Source organism: Equus caballus, chromosome 3 (assembly GCF_041296265.1).
Source record: "Equus caballus isolate H_3958 breed thoroughbred chromosome 3, TB-T2T, whole genome shotgun sequence".
Lineage (NCBI taxonomy): Eukaryota > Metazoa > Chordata > Mammalia > Perissodactyla > Equidae > Equus > Equus caballus.
Genome location: NC_091686.1, coordinates 84,696,878 through 84,713,534, shown reverse-complemented (window position 1 = coordinate 84,713,534; position 16,657 = coordinate 84,696,878). Strand labels below are relative to the sequence as shown.

At 35.5% G+C, this 16,657-nt stretch overlaps 2 protein-coding genes across 35 annotated transcripts in view; one reads left to right on the top strand and one right to left on the bottom strand.

The window, feature by feature from the left end:
- The window catches only part of FIP1L1 (factor interacting with PAPOLA and CPSF1), a 75,312-nt gene extending 59,486 nt beyond the window's left edge, over positions 1-15,826 (top strand). For 16 of the 23 annotated variants that reach the window (XM_070263834.1, XM_023638092.2, XM_023638096.2 and 13 more), the window contains 3 exons: positions 4,057-4,270; positions 11,233-11,370; positions 12,074-15,826. In XM_070263834.1, coding sequence (XP_070119935.1) covers positions 4,057-4,270; positions 11,233-11,370; positions 12,074-12,221 — 500 coding nt within the window. In that variant the 3' untranslated portion in view covers positions 12,222-15,826. The remainder of the gene's footprint in view (positions 1-4,056; positions 4,271-11,232; positions 11,371-12,073) is intronic. The other 7 variants (XM_070263840.1, XM_070263839.1, XM_070263842.1 and 4 more) reach the window with 3 other exon arrangements.
- The window catches only part of LNX1 (ligand of numb-protein X 1), a 178,438-nt gene continuing 174,978 nt past the window's right edge, over positions 13,198-16,657 (bottom strand). For all 12 annotated transcript variants that reach the window (XM_014738637.3, XM_070263824.1, XM_001493566.5 and 9 more), the window contains 2 exons: positions 14,173-14,331; positions 13,198-13,779 (listed from right to left, as the gene is read on the bottom strand). In XM_014738637.3, coding sequence (XP_014594123.1) covers positions 13,644-13,779; positions 14,173-14,331 — 295 coding nt within the window. In that variant the 3' untranslated portion in view covers positions 13,198-13,643. The remainder of the gene's footprint in view (positions 13,780-14,172; positions 14,332-16,657) is intronic.

The window sequence follows — 16,657 nt, the reverse complement described above, 5'->3', positions numbered from 1 at the left end:
TTGTACTGTCCTTGTTCAAACCCACCTTGTTCAAAGCCACATAGGTCATTCATTCATGTCAAAAGGTAGTCTTTCTGTTGACTGACTTGTTTCAAGGATTATACCACCTTTTTTTTTTTTCGCTGGGCTCCCAGGAAGTCATACTCCTCCAGTTGGAATCTTGCTTCTTCCTCTCATTATTTATGTGACTTTTATAGTCTTCAACCATTGAATAGAGAGCATAATTCTTCCTCTTAAGGTGAATTTCAATGAGAATATATTGAAGCACCGTAGTCCCGCCATTTGATAAACACTCAAATATTAGCCAATGGAATATGCCAGCAAATATGGAAAACAAAAAATGGCCTACAGAGGAAACATTCAGTATATATCCCAATCCCCAAGAAAGGAAATACCAAGGAGTGCAGTAACTGTAGGACCACTGCTCTAATTTCCCATGCAAGTAAAGCAACGCTCAAAGTGCTGCACTGAAGGCTTTTACCTTACGTGGAGCAAGAAAGGCCTGATGTCCAAACTGGATTCTGTTTTACCTTTGTTTATTTATTTTAGAATTTTCTAATACATCCTCAAACACTACTAAGTAATTGTATATGGAAATACTAATTTTTCTTAATGTGCATGTTAAGACTGGACTTACAAGACTAGTTAAAAAGTAATTGCATAAATATTAAAGAACCACAGGGACAAACATTTTTAGTGATTTTTAGTCCTTCTGATGGTCTGCATGGCATCGCTACATAGGCTTACCACCCTTGTCCTTGGTTTATATAACTTTAGATACCATCTGTAATCTTCCTACTGTGATAGATGTGTATTTTCCTCACTTCCCATCACTACTCCTCTCCTTTTCCCCACCAATGAAATTATATCACTATTTTTGTTCCTCTTTTTATCTATATACATGCCCCTCTGTTTCATGTACCATCAATCTCTACTACTGTGCATCTTTCCAAGCCTTCCGCTTTTTTCCTCCTCTGCCTCCCAGCTTTGGTGAGCTATATTTCTACTTATAACATTTATATTCTGTTCTGTAACCCAAATTACCTTTGCCCTGACATGTTTTTTTATTCTAAAAGGTAAACAGTAAACTGCATTTATATTATTATGACTGTGTAAATTCTGTGTACTATGGAGATAATTATAATACTCAAGCTGCCCAAAGGAGAAAGTTCCTATGGCAAGTAAATTAAAATTACCTTTTTTCCCCTAATTTCATCAGCTTGTAAAGTCATACTACATTTTAATTGGGTTTATATTTGGACCATGACTTTCTCCACTGCAAGTGTATAAAGATATTTTTCCATACATCCCCCCCTCCCCCCCCAGATTTTCAAATTTTGTTTATCATATGTAAGTCCTTAAGCCATCTGGAATTAATTTTTGCCTGTTATAAAGATATAGTTGTCCCAGGGTCATTTGTTGAATAGTCTTTCCTTCTTGAGGGATCTACAATATCATCTCCATTCGTGTATCAGATTTCCATACATGCATGAGTCTGTTTCTTGGCTTTCTAGACTATTCATTTGGTTAATTTAGCCACACTATTTTAATTATGAGTTTTATGGTAAATCTGATATCTGGTTCAGCAAAATCTATCTACCTTATTCTGCTTCAGAAGTATTCTTGAGCCATCACTCTTACATATCCATTTTAGAATCAACTTTGCAAGTTCCATGAAAAACTGTTGAGATTTTGATTAGTAACTAACATGCTTACTATATGACAAACACTTAATTCATATTATATCCTGACAGCCCTATAAGTAGGCATACTGTTGTTATTCCCATCTTATGGATGAGGAAATTGCAGAACAGCCAGATTAAGTAATTTCCCCAATATCACACAATAAGTGGCCGAGTCAGGACTGGAAACCATGCCGCCTCGCTCCAGAGTCCTTACTCTTACTATACTACATTGGACTTACATTGATGCTCTAGATCAGTTTGTCTGGAATTCATACCTGACAACATTGAATCCGTTTATGAGTTTCCTATTTATTTGATTTCTAAAAGTCTTTATTATCTCCCTTCTATTGGATTATTGTGTTCTTTTCTAAGTTCTTAAGTTGGAAGCTTAGCTCATTAATTTTCCATCTTTTCTAATATAGTGTTTAACATTAAATTTCCCTCCAGAAGAGTTTGCATCTCTAGACTTTGGATATGTCATGTTTTTGTTTATGTTCAGTTTCTAAATGATTTGAAATTTATTATTTTTTGACTCTTGAGTTATCACAAGTCAAGTTTTTAATTTGAAATATGTTAATATTTCCCATAACTTTTAAATTTTACTTGTAATTTAAATTGCACAGTGATCAGAGAACATGGTGTCTATTATACTTATCCGTTCAAAGTGTGTAGTATATTTTTATAAATGTCTCGTGTATGCTTGAGAAGAATGAGCAGCATTTTGTGTTATGTTCATTAAATCAAGCTTGTTAGCAGTGCTTTGGTCAAATCTTATATATCTGTAGCAATTTTTTGTCTGCTTAAAAGTATCAGTAATTGAGAGACGTATATTAATCTCTCATGGTCATGGTGGATTTTTCTATTTCTACCTGTATCCTTGTTAGTTTTTACTCTAAAAATTAAGGATTTGTTGTTAGATACCTGGAAGTTTAATTTGCTCTATCTTCTTGGTGAGTTGGATCTTCCAATTTCATGTAGTCATCCTTTCTTTCCTGGATAATTGTTTTTGTATTAGTCTGCTTTGTCATTAATATAGCTCATACAGACATTGGGGATGTTAGTATTTTTCTTTTTTCTTTTTATTTTTGGTGAGGAAGATTGGCCCTGAGCTAACATCTGTTGCCAGTCTTCCTCTTTTTGCTTGAGGAAGGTTGTCTCTGAGCTAACATCTGTGGCACTCTTGCTCTTTTGTATGTGGGATGCCACCACAGCATGGCTCAATAAGTAGTATGTAGGTCTGTGCCTGGGATCTGAACCTTTGAATCCCATGCTGCCAAAGCAGAGCATGCAAACTTAACCACCATGCCACTGGGCCAGCCCCAGTATTTTCCTTTTTTCTTCCGTCCTTTTACTTTCACCCATTTTGTGTGTTTTTATGTCTCCTGTAGTTAGAATTTTTAAAAGAACAAATTAACAATCTCTATCATTCAACTGATGAATTCAGTCCCTTTTGTATTGTTGTAGTTGTTGAGCTATTCATACTTCCCTCTACCCTCATCCTTTCCAAGTCTTTGTTTTTTTTTTTTTTAAAGATTGGCACCTGAGCTAACATCTGTTGCCAATCTCCCCCCCCCCCCCGCCCCCATTATCTTCTCCCCAAAGCCCTCCCGTACGTAGTTATATATTCTAGTTGTAGGTCCTTCTGGTTGTGCTATGTGGGAAGGTGCCTCAGCATGGCCTGATGAGTGGTGCCATGACTGTGCCCAGGATCCGAACTGGCAAAACCCCAGGCCACAGAAGCACATGTGTGAACCTAACCACTCGGCCATGGGGCCAGCCCTCCCAAGTCTTTCTTGAATTGATTTTTTCAGATGATTTTGAAAAATTTTGTTTTTCCCTGTATTGTTTTGAAATTATACGTTTTATTTCTATTTTTTTTACTGATTGTTCTTGAGATGTGTTATGCATATATCTGATAATTCTTTTAAGTCTGTTGGTTATAACTTTTGCTTATTTTTGTTATCTTTGAATGCCTTTGTTTTATTCTTACTCTTGAAATACCATGTTGTTGAATACACATTTTTAGGTTGACCATTACTTTCAACATTTTGAAGATGTCCTAATGTATTCTGGTTTACATTTTTGATATTGAGAAGTTTGTGGTGTATCTAATTCTAGTTCATGTTTACCTTGCAAAAAGAAGAATCTTTGCGTGTTAGATCTTTAAGGTTTGTTTCTGGATAGCCCCCCAAACTGTGGGTTTCACCATGTGTTATTTCTCCTTTCTATTTATAAAATAAGTTTCCATTATAATCTAATGAAGCAGTTTTGGTGGGAGTTTTGTCTTATGTTTCAGTACTTTTTTTGTCTTTTTCTTTTGTTTTTTAAGTATCATAACTTTTGTTTTTAATTATTTACTTTCTTTCTTTAGTTGCCTTTCCCCACCTTCCTGGTTCTGCTCCTTCATGGCCTAGTCTTGTGGACACCAGCAAGCAATGGGACTATTATGCAAGAAGAGAGAAAGACCGAGATAGAGATAGAGACAGAGACCGAGAGCGAGACCGTGATCGGGACAGAGAAAGAGAACGTACCAGAGAGAGGGAGAGGGAGCGTGATCATAGCCCTACGCCAAGTGTTTTCAACAGGTTTGTTGAGTGTGCAGGAATTTGTACACATTTGTTTCACATGCACTTTAGAATTCACATCTGGTGCAAGGATGGAAAATCCAGTTCAGTTGGGAAAGGATTGCTTGAAGAGTAGTTAAGATAGCCATTTTAAAAGTGGCAAGGCTGTTTGGTTCGTGGGGGCTTCTCGTTACCTAAAGCAATAGTCTTCAAATTTGTTGTTCACTTTTCCCTTAAAAGAATTTTGAAAACTTTGTACCACCTCACATATTTTTATCTTGCCGTCTAAAATTTTTCATCTTAAGTTTAAATAGTTGGCAATATAATTTCCAGTGTATTATAAATGTTAAAATTTTAAAGTAAAATTATCATCACTCTTTTAAATATATCCAATGAGTTAAGAACATTATACTGATTTGCTAAACATCATCCTTTTTTTTTTTTTAAAAAAGATTTTATTTTTCCTTTTTCTCCCCAAAGCCCCCTGGTACATAGTTGTATATTTTTAGTTGTGAGTCCTTCTAGTTGTGGTATGTGGGATGCCGCCTCAGCATGGCTTGGTGAGCAGTGCCATGTCCGCACCACACCCAGGATTTGAACCAGTGAAACCCTGGGCTGCCAAAGCGGAGCACACGAACTTAACCACTTGGCCACGGGGCTGGCCCCCACATCATCCGTTTTTTGAAAATACATGAACAGGTTCTCTTTAACAGTTTGAAATTTTACGTTTCTTTCTGTGCTTGAATTCTTATTTCTGAGCTACTTCCCTCAAGAAATTTTATTCTAATATAAAATGTTTTTATTCTTGAAAGTTTTTACTGATCATCCTATCAACTTTTCCTGCAACATATCTATGTATGTAACTTAAAATGTCTAAAAAAAAATTAGGACCATACGATTCTTAAGGATTTTAAAAACTTTTTTCTAATTTTAGTTATCGTTAATTTGTTTTTATATATAAATACATGCAAATTCTGAAAATAATTTAAAGGAACTACATCCCTTAGTGTGATGGAGGAGCTTCTGCCCATCCCTAATTAATATCCATGAATGAATATTACTATTGTTAGGAAAAAACAGCCTTTGGCATTAATTTTATATATATATATATATATATATATATATATATATATTTATATTTCTTTTTTCTTAAATATGTAGATGTGAGTATTGAGACACCCATTCACATAAACTGTATAAATGACAATGGATGCAATTTTGTGTGGTTCTGTTACTCAATTATTTGAGCCCCTTTAGATTTAATGATAAGCCAAAATTACATAGTTAACCTATCATCAAAAGTTATTTTTGAGGGTCAGTTAATGACTCAATTTTCTTGAAAGCAGAGAATTGGAAACTACCTGATTTGTAAAAGTCTTTGGTACTTAGCGTTATTGTTTCCTAGGGGTGCCATAACAGAGCACCACAGACTGGGAACCTAGAACAATGGAAATTTCCTCTCACAGTTCTGGAGGCCAGAAGTCTGATATCAAGGTGTCAGCAGGGTTAGGTGTTTTTGGCTTTGAGGGAGACTTTGTTCCATGCCTCTCTCGTAGCTTCTGGTGGTTGCTAGCAATTCTTGGTGTTCCTTGGTTGGTAGATGCATCACTCTGGTCTGTGTCCCTGTCTTCACATGACATTCTTCTCTCTGTGTCTGTGTCCAAATATCCCTCTTCTTACAAGAATATCAGTCATTGAATTAGGGCACAGCCAAATCCGCTATGACCTCATTTTCACTCAATTATATCTGCAAAGACCCTGTTTCCAAATAAGGTTACATTCACAGGTACAGAGGTTAGGGCTTGAACATATCTTTTTGGGAGACACAGTTCACCCAGGACATTTAGTAATTAGTCTTTAGTTTTAAAAGTCTGACCTCATTTTTCTATTCAGTTAAATGAATTAATCCATATTCCCTATCTAAGTCTAAGATAAACAAAATAGTCACAGAGCTCAAAATAAGGTGCTGCCTCCCAGCACTTTGTTTTGCTTTCCTTCAGAAAGAGTTTTTGTTTTTGTTTTGAATTGTTCAGGGAAAATTGTTATGACTCCCACCACACTACTCTACAGTATATCTGAAGTTAGGACATCCCAGAACACAGGCCCGAATACTCCGTTTCTTACTCTATACTTTGTCCTTAACAGAAGGATCTATAAGACAGGAAGACCTAAAGCCCTACAGAAGCTTTATGGTTCCTTGAATAAAATAGGTCTCACTGACACTAGTATTTTACATTAGATCTTTTTGATGCCATGATGATTTTTACACCCTGAGACATAGTAAAACTGGTGAAAGGAAAGCCTTTGTTTTGTTTTCTTTTTTTGTAAAGGACAGGGAGGGTGATTGTGAAAGGAGAGGTTAGCTGGAGAAGTAGCACGATGTTTTTCCCTGCAGGTGTATCATTAGACAGTTGAGATTTAGGAGAGAATAAAAAAGAAAGTTGAGGATCTGGAAATTGATTCCCTAAAACTTTCTGTGCCATTGGAAAGAATTCATACATTCATGTGGTACTGGCATGTACTGCTGGCTTAAAGAATAAATTCGAAATTCTTCTTATGATCCACAATACATAAGTCAGTGTGTCTTTCTACATTTTAACCCCGGTTCTCTCCCACGCCAGTATACCACATGTTCTAGCTACACTGAATGGTTGTTTTTCTGGTAATCTCTCATAGTTTTGTACATCTTTGTTCATGTTGTTCTCCTCTCTACCTCACAAACTGCTATTCATTCTTCAAGGTCCAGCTCACATCTGTCTTCTGTGAGTGCCTCTGAACCTGAAAGGAAAAATTATTTCTTCCACATGTTCCCTAATAAGCACTTTAAGTATTTTCTTTAAAGCATACCTTTCTTAGTAGCCTCTTTAAGGGCATTGGCCACCATTTTTCATTTCTTTTCATTTCTGCAGCACTTTCTACAGTAATGCTTGGCACATAATCAGTGTGTCAGTGAATAAAATGATTTACACATTTCAGGGGAGGAACGTGAATACAATAGAGAAAAACACTTTTGAAAACTCAGTGAAACTGTTAACTAGACAAGTTTTGAAATGAATAAAAATCAACCTTTATCACTATCAAGGAGTTAATTTGGGCATCTTTCTTATTAACATATCGGTCTAGGTAACATCACATTGTGGCATGAAATAAGTTAAAGATAACTTTTTTTCATCCCAGCTGTTTTTATGGATGAGATAAATAAACCTAAAGTACATAGTTCTCTGATTTTGCTGGATGAGGTGAAGCAGTATATCAATTCAGGATGTGAGCATATGCTTGATTCAGGCAGCATTTGTTTTGTTGGATGTGGTCTTATAATCATAGACTTCTTAATCCAAAAAGGTCCTTAGGAATTATCTGGTCTGAATTTTGACTTGTCAGATGAGGAAATGGAAGCATAGAGAAATTAAGGCAATGGTGCAAGCCATACTGTCTACTGGAAACGTAGTTGAGATATTACTTAAAATCCTTTCTAGTTTTGAAATTAAGTAGTTTAAAAATCCTGTTACTTTTCATTTTCCATATTACTCTATGCACTTGATTTTTTTTCTTCTTTTTGGCGGGGGAACGAAATTTATACTTTCATGTAACTGACATTTTCTGAGTCCCTGTTATGTGCCAGGCACAAAGCTGTGTGCTGAGGATACAGAATTATTCATATGGTATCCTTACAGATTAACCATATTAATATTATCAAGGTGACTAAGACTGGTTAGTAGTTTAAAACTTTACCTAAAAAAAAAGGGCAAGGAGAAACTGAATAGAATTTATTAATCTTTTTCCTCCCTGTAGCTCCTAATAATATCACTTATACATTGTAGGCACCTGGTAACATTTTATTGACTAAATAAGTAAAGATACGATACATACATAGGTGTTTGTGTATATTCGTGAGTGTGTTTCTCTTTATGTGGTGGGACATGTGCTGTTAACTTTACCCACATAAGTGCATGATTCTGTTAAGCTCAAGGGCATTACTTCCCGGAAGGTTGAATTGTTGCTAATGTAGTTAAAATGAACATATTTGAGATAGCATTGCTATCTCCAGAATGTATGTGTTCACAAGTTAAGGAGCTCAGTGCAAAACTTGATAGGAAAGAAGATTAAAAGAAATTCTTTGCTAGAGCTCGTAAATTTTCTTTGCATAAATAATACAATGCTTATGGAATACTTGAGGCTAAGTTCTCTAACTCTTCAATTTCAAACACACATGCACAAATGCTACTTAATTTTTATTGAAACTGAAAGTAAATGGTTAAAAAGTAATGGTTAAAAGTAAGTGGTTAAACCACAATTGATTTTTAGGTTGCTAAGCTGTAGGACATCAGGAGTCAGTGTTTACCTAATTTAACTAAAAGTTCAAGGTCAGAGAGGCATTCTGAATTAGCCCAGGAATAAAGTGTTCTCTGGAAAATCCAAGTAAAGCCCATTATTTTCTGAAGACTGACATTTTAGCAATATGGCATGTAGTATGTGTTGTGTTACAAATTACAGTTATTGTTTTGAAAATTACAGACCAGTTTCAACGTCTCTTTTTTAGGCCACTTAATTATGGGCCAGAAAGAAGGCTGGTCATTCTAGGGTACTTGAAATGAACTCTAATGATTTCCAGGGCCAGAGAAACCCTTCAGCTGCAGCTGCTTATCAGCGAAGGGGATGGAAGAAGGGGTCTTTATATTTTGTGTATGACACCAAATTGTCCACCATCTGTAGTAAGGTTCCCATCATCTGGCTGCCTTCAGAATCTTAAAAGCCTCAAAGCTAATAACAGTTGGTATTAGGGTGAGAGGGAAAAGAGAGGGTTACAAATGACAATTTATGCGATATAATTGACCTTAGTTATTTTTATATAAATCCAGTTGGAATCATTACAGAGAGCCTCATTTTTTAAAAGGATAATTAATGACAACATTCATTTGTCATGGTTGGTGCTAGTTTATTCTACTTCAGACACATTAATTATTGCAGGGTCTGTCATCTTTACAAAAATGGTTCTGCTTCTGAAAAATTTAGTATTAAATTTAATGAAGATGGTAAGCCTGCATGTTAGCTGCCGTTCATTGAGGGCCTACTCTTGTACCAAGCACTTCATAAATGTTATTGCCAGTTCTACAACAACCCTGAAAAAGATCGTTGCCAAGGTTACAAATGAGCGAACTGAGGTTTAGAGAGGTTAAGTAACTTAATTTGGGTCACAGTTAGTAAGTAGCGGAATCACGATGTGATCCTGGGCCTACTCTGCCGGTACTCTTCCCTCTGCTCTACACTGCCTGTCACGGCACATGCCTTTCAGCTGACGTCCTTCCACCTCCTAAATACAACGTACATATTTATGGTTAGAAAAAAATTGTGTTTGTATACACACATATGGATATACAAACATAGAGGTATGTGTGTATACATATGTATGTGTTAAAACATTTTCTTTTTTTAGTAAAACATTTAAAAAATGTATCAGGCAATAATAACTTGATCAACAATATGACTTGGCATTAGGCATAGCAGTACTGAATCATTACTTTTGCTAGGAGACCACAGTTAGGTTGATTTGTTCTTTTATATGGCTTATACTTTTACCTGATTCTATTTCGTATTATTCTCACTCAGATTCCTTAACATCTTGATGCTTCATACAAATTACTAATTTAATAATTTGTATTAAACATATTTCTAGAAACCAAAGCTCTTCAGCACACAGTGCTCTAAAAAGATATTTTTATTCATCCTTAGTGAGAGAGTTGACTGATATTAGCTTGTAGAAAGCATTGACTTCTATGCTGAACAAAAAAGAAAAAAAATAAACTTGAAGGATTAAGAGAAATATGGAGGGGCTGGCCCAGTGGCATAGTGGTTAAGTTTGCGCACTCTGCTTCGGCAGCCTGGGGCTTGTGGCTTCAGATCCCAGGCACAGACTTATGCACTGTTCATCAAGCCATGCTGTGGTGGTGTCCTACATACAGAATAGAGGAAGATTGGCACAAGTGTTAGCTCAGGGACAGTATTCCTCAAGCAAAAAGAGGAAGATTGACAACAGATGTTAGCTCAGGGCCAGTCATCCTCACTGCAAAAAGAAAGGAGAGAGAAGAATGTCAGTGAAGGGACATGAAAAGAGAAACAGGTCTATGGAGGTAGAGAAAAACTACTCTTTAACTAGCCACCCGTCCCAGTTTCACTAGTCTGTTCTATCCAAAATCAGAAAATGGAAGTGCAGCTTAAGTTTATGCATTTGAAGTTATTAGCCATGTGAATCCCCTCCCCACCCCCTCTCCCCTCACCCCCAACAACACACACACACATACACATCGATAGTATTAAGTAATTGGGATGTCAGAATGCAAGTATGTCCACAGGCAATATTCTGCCTGCATTTTGTTGAATATTGTAGAAGTTGCTTTGATGTTCCTCTTTTCGTGTTTATACCTCTTCATTAGATAAGTGTACTCGTTATGTGATTGAAAAACTTAAGAACCTTCACCTACTTTCCACCGTGTAGCCATTGTGAGCCAAATATTTTTAATATGTTTAGAATCTTAACTATGTGTGCAGGATTTTACAAATAATATAAGAATTTTGGTTGGAAATCTGGGATATACAAACATGCTTTTAATTCTAAAAGGAGTAAAAGAAAATGCAGCTGCTGATTAAAATTTAAATCAGTTACAGCTCCCAATTTTTGAAGAAAAACAGCATTGTTATATAAAACTTCTACCCTATAGTAACTGTGAAAAGCATAGAACAAAATTGATCCTTTAACGTGATGTGTAATTAGATATTTTCTATCTTGTTTTAGATCTGGTACTAATTTGGGAATAGTATTATTTTCCTCTCCATTCAACAAATGTTTATTTCGTATCTATTTTGTGTAAGATCCTAACATGGGGGCTTCTGGTTTGGGCTCAGATCACAACTCTTGATTTATAGTTTGAAGTCATTCACAATTAACAGTCTAGTTGTCATAAAAAGTTGTTTCTATTCCCATTCAGTGATGAAGAACGCTACAGATATAGGGAGTATGCAGAAAGAGGCTATGAGCGTCACAGAGCAAGTCGAGAGAAAGAAGAACGACACAGAGAAAGACGACACAGAGAGAAAGAGGAGACGAGACACAAGTCATCTCGAAGGTTTGCTCTTTAATACTTTGAAGCTAAGAGAGAAATGACTTGACATCAGGAAGTAAAAGCAAACATTTCCAAATAACCAGTAGAGCATGTGTGTTCCTAATCAGAAGATTAAGGATAATCTGTTGAAATGGTTCCTTATATGCCTCAACAAAGATTTTTAAATCTAACAAAACTACATTTAATACTCATAAACCAAAATTAAAACATGGAATAAAAAGTAATATGAGAGAATTAGACTTATTATCTTGTTGAGAGACGGGGTATTTGGCATATGAACCAGTCTTTAATAGTAAATATTATTAAACAAAGCAGTGTTCAGTGTAATCAAAGAAAATTCAGGGCCTTGTAGTCTTAAAAAAAAAAAAAAAAAGTATTAAATTTTAATGCCTAATGTTTGCCTAAAATCAACCCTAGAGAGGATTTTCTGTTTTGATTTAGTGCTTCAGTTTATAATTTGTAATTAGTCTTTCACAATAAAGTTTATGGGCCCTGGGAATCTAGGGTAATATCAGTGAATGTGAGCCTATAATGTAAGTACAGTCTTGGTATAAAAGTCACATTGAAAAACTGATTACTCTCCAAAATGTGTTTGAGAAGAAGTATGGATTATTTAAAACCCAGTGTTCTAGTGAGAATTTACTTAGAGTGAGTTGTTTTTTGTCACTACCTGTGAACTTAAGAATACACTTTGCTCTTTCTTCAGTAATAGTAGGCGTCGCCATGAAAGTGAAGAGGGAGACAGTCACAGGAGACACAAGCACAAAAAATCTAAAAGAAGCAAAGAAGGAAAAGAAGCTGGCAGTGAGCCTGCCCCTGAACAGGAGAGCACCGAAGCTACACCTGCAGAATAGGCATGGTTATGGCCTTTTGTGTATATTAGTGCCAGAAATAGATACTATAAATCTTGTTATTTTTCTGGATAATGTTTAAGAAATTTACCTTTAATCTTGTTCTGTTAGTATGAAAAGTTAACTTTTTTTTCAAAATAAAAGTGAATTTTTCATGTTAAGTTAAAAATCTGTTTTTGTAATATTTAAAAAAATAAAAGACGGCAATGACTTTATATCTGAGAAAGTAATGTGAATGAATCACTCAGCAGGGAATTTAAAGAGCTTTGTTTAGCTATGTACATACATGGTATCTGATAAAGGTCAAGGTTCCACCTTGGCCATAGTTTTCTTGAGTTAATCAAGTACTAGTCTCTTAAGAGGTTGCACTGTGAAAGGCACCTCTGAGTCTTGAGATTAAAACTAGTTTTTTATTACTGCTGTGGCACTGTTGCTTAGCATATTAAAAAACTTGTATACAGTTTTTGATATCACAACTTTGATAGGTTTTCGGTGTTCTAAATTTGGGTTCATCGTGAAACTAAATGGGGAACTTTTATATCCAAATTACTAAAATCTAAAGGCATTTGGGTGGCCTCTGTGAAATAACTTTCCCTAAGTGTAGTTTCCAGCAGGCACACAAACACTTGTCACTGTGACAGATTTGAATTGCCTCATGGCCATCTGTGAGCCAGGGTCAAGCTGGTTTGGCCTTTCTTGATACTTTTTCCAAGGCTTATTGGTTGAGCAGCAGGTGAAGTTTTTATACAGTTACTGGCTGTATTGTGAATAAAAATAAATGACAAAAGCTTTAGAATAGTCATTTCCTATTAAATCCAAGAAAATACAAGTTTAAAATTCTCTGAGCGTTTTTAGGGATAACCCTTAAGAGGTATTTGTCAGCAATGGTAACAATGTGGTTTTGAAAGAATGGATTGCTAGGATCTTTTAAATAGTGATAATAGAAATGAACTTAGTATCACATACTAAAAGACGACTATAATTTTTCAAAAATATTTATTTCTCATTTGATGAAACAAACATTTTCCAGCAATGTACATTTAAAATCCTCTGGTTGTATAGTGTACCCTTTGCAGACCTCAGCATATACCAAATTTTTAATTTAATTGTAGGATTTAAAGCCAGTGGGGGGCATACAAACCATTTCAGCAATTTAAGAGCTTTTTACTGAATAAAAAAATATAAAGTTAAAGTTGTGGAGTAATGAGAAATCCTCCACACTAAATAAACACTATTAGTAATGTTTGTTTTGAGAGTTATATTTTCTGAGGTGTCATTGGCTTTCTTTAGATCATACTTTTCCTGACAATTAAAGTTTACATTTTTTACAGTGTATCCTTTAAATACAAAAATTGACAAGATAAATACGTTGTTTCAACTTAGCTTATTTGTGATTTCTCATTTTTCTATGACCCATCATTGATTCTACAAAAAAGTGCCAGGCCAAGAAACAATTGTGAGAGTAATTTTTCCTTTAAGTTCTTTCAGCATCTTTGCCAAGCAAGCATGTATCATGCCTGATGTACTTCTGCCATTGACAGCGAGAAGAATATCACCACATCTGAAAAAAATAAAACAAGGTATATTAACATTTTGATCCATAGCTAAAGTTAATGTAAGTTTATATGGTGGTCCTAATTTTTGCCACATCTGTCAATTTTAATTATATTACTTCTAATTAAGGTATTTTTTCCCCCTACTCAAATTCTGCAAACTCTTTCCATTCAACTTGTGTTAGAAGGGATGCTAAATGTATAGGAAGTTGCTGTATAGGACCTAGAGTAACTAATTCATTTTGGATTTCTTAGAAATTGGATGCTACATGACTGTTTTTAATTTCTTACCAATAAAAAAAGTATAATAAATACATGCCTTATTTCAGATGGGGCCAAGCTTTTGCATGTATAAAACAAAATATTTGAATATAAGTTTTGTTAGTAGTCATTATTATTACCTAATTCTTCCATCATTGTATGCTGGTGTTCCTTCAACAACGGATTTGATAAAGAAAGGTTTGTTCCCATTATATTCTTCGTAACCTCCTACAATGCAGAAGCCCAGACTTCCAGCTGTATTTCTTCGTAATATAACATCTTTACAGTTATACAGGTACCTGAAATAGAGTGTAATGAAGGTATATGCACTAAGTTTAACTCTTAGTGAATAATTACTGTGATTCATCTCCCATTTCCTTTATTGGCTTTATTTTTTTTAGGCCAAATAGCACTGGATGGGTCTCACTCAAAGTTGTGTCATAGCCCGGTCACCTTTGTGCTCTTTGCTGGCCTTTTCTAATTTAACTTCTGTTTTCCATCTCTCAACACCGTCAAAAAAATAACACCATCTATTATGTTCTGTTTATGTCTGCTGGGAAGATAATCATTTTTGGCTTAAAGATGATGTAATGCCTCAGTTGATATTAAAAGGTTGGATATGCCTAAATTGTTATTAATGAACCACAGTGAAGCATACTTATGGATGTCACATTTTTATTTACTTAGATATAATTTTTAATAACAAAAACCCTTTGAATAAATGATTAATCTTAGAGAAAAAAATTTAAAGCTAACCCTAATTGACGCATTTGCTAAGTTTTGACTTTTGAAAAATATCAGGTTATAGAGAAATATGCAGGCATAAAGTGAATGGAGATTGAGGTGCATTTAAAGATTATAAGAATGATTCATATTGGAGGAGGAAAAACTGGCAGTAAACTGAATAGCAAGTGACAGAAGGAATGGGAGAAGGAGAGACTACAGGTCATCTGTAAATGAGTAGAATCCTCAGCTAAAATAGAAAGTTAGGGGCCAGCCCCAGTGGCCTAGTGGTTAAATTCAGCACACTCCACTTTGGCAGCATGGGTTCAGTTCCCAGGCACGGATCTACACCACTTGTCAGGGGCCATGCTGTGGCAGCAGCTCACATATGAAAAGAGGAAGATTGGTAGCAGATGTTAGCTCAGGGCAAGTTTGCCTCAGCAAAAGAAAAAAAAAAAGATTCTGAAGAAACTATTTCTTTTATTAGTCAGTGGCAGTTGCATCGTAGGTACAGGCTAAGTGCAAACTGTGTGATGGTTATGACAGAGGTTGTGTGTCAGCTAGATTTGACCCTAAAATCCCCCAGTCCAGGAAGTGGTTTGAAAGAAAATTAGCATTTTCCTATTGGTAGAAAAGTCAAGCAATGGGGGCTGACCCAGTGGTGCAGTGGTTAAGTTCACACCTGCTTCGGCAGCCCGGGGTTCACCAGTTCAGATCCCGGATGTTGATATGGCACCACTTGGCAAGCCATGCTGTGACAGGTGTCCCATATATAAAGTAGAGGAAGATGGGCACTGATGTTAGCTCAGGGCTAATCTTCCGCAAAAAAAAAAAATCAAGCTATGACTGTTTTGTTTATAAACTGTACCTTCAAATATTAACTACTTTTTGAAAAACCAATTAGAAGTCTTGTGAAATGTTCTAAGTGTTGAGGGTGGTCTTTATGTTTGTTACCGACCTTGCTGATCAATGTAACATGATTTTTTCATGACATTGCTGACTCCCACTTGAAATAAAATAAGCTTTGGGTTTGTTTGGTGGATACCTTTAAAATGTAGTGCTAAAATTCAACTCTACTCAATTTTGTTTTGTATCCGTTGTCATACATAAACATCATTTACAATAATCAATTTCTTTCACTGACATAGCTGAAATATGAATTTAATTAAATGAAACAGCATAACTAGGTTTTTATTGTAAAATATTCATCTGCTGTATTTCACAGTAAGGCGGTGTCAGTAGTAAATTCATCCTTTTGGAGCTGTGATGTGTTAGACCCCACATTTACATAATGGTTCACTGACTGCTCACGTACAAAGCAAGTAATTAGCTGTTCCCCAAACACCAGAGCATTATATTCTCACTTGTGCCCAATATTTGAGGGAAAGCAGGTGAACAAATGGGTGACTATTACCCAAGGTCATGATCAAATATCTGTTTTCATGTTCTCTAGTCATGATTCATTAAAACATCTAAATGGGTACATAGAGCAAATACTTGAAACTAAGTATTTCTTCTTTTGACCATTGAGTTTTTTCATTAAGTATTACCTTGGACCTTACATTGACTCTTAACTAATTTTACTTCATGAGGAGAAGCTGTAAACATAACTATCTAAAACTTAGATATTCCAATATAAAATTTGCAACATGACATTAAGTTACAAGTATGTCTGTGTTCCTAGACTCTTGTTTTGATAGTGGTGAGAAAATCTGCTTGGGTCATCTTTCAGCAGATGTTTACTGATGTTCGTGTTACTATTGTAGGCACGTGGGCTTTGTCAGTGAACGAGACAGAACCCCTGCCCTCCGTAGCATACGTTCAAGTGGATATCAGTGTTACTAATTTTATTTCATTAAGTGCTTTGCTTCAGTTGAGTATCTTAACGTCATTGTAGCAGCA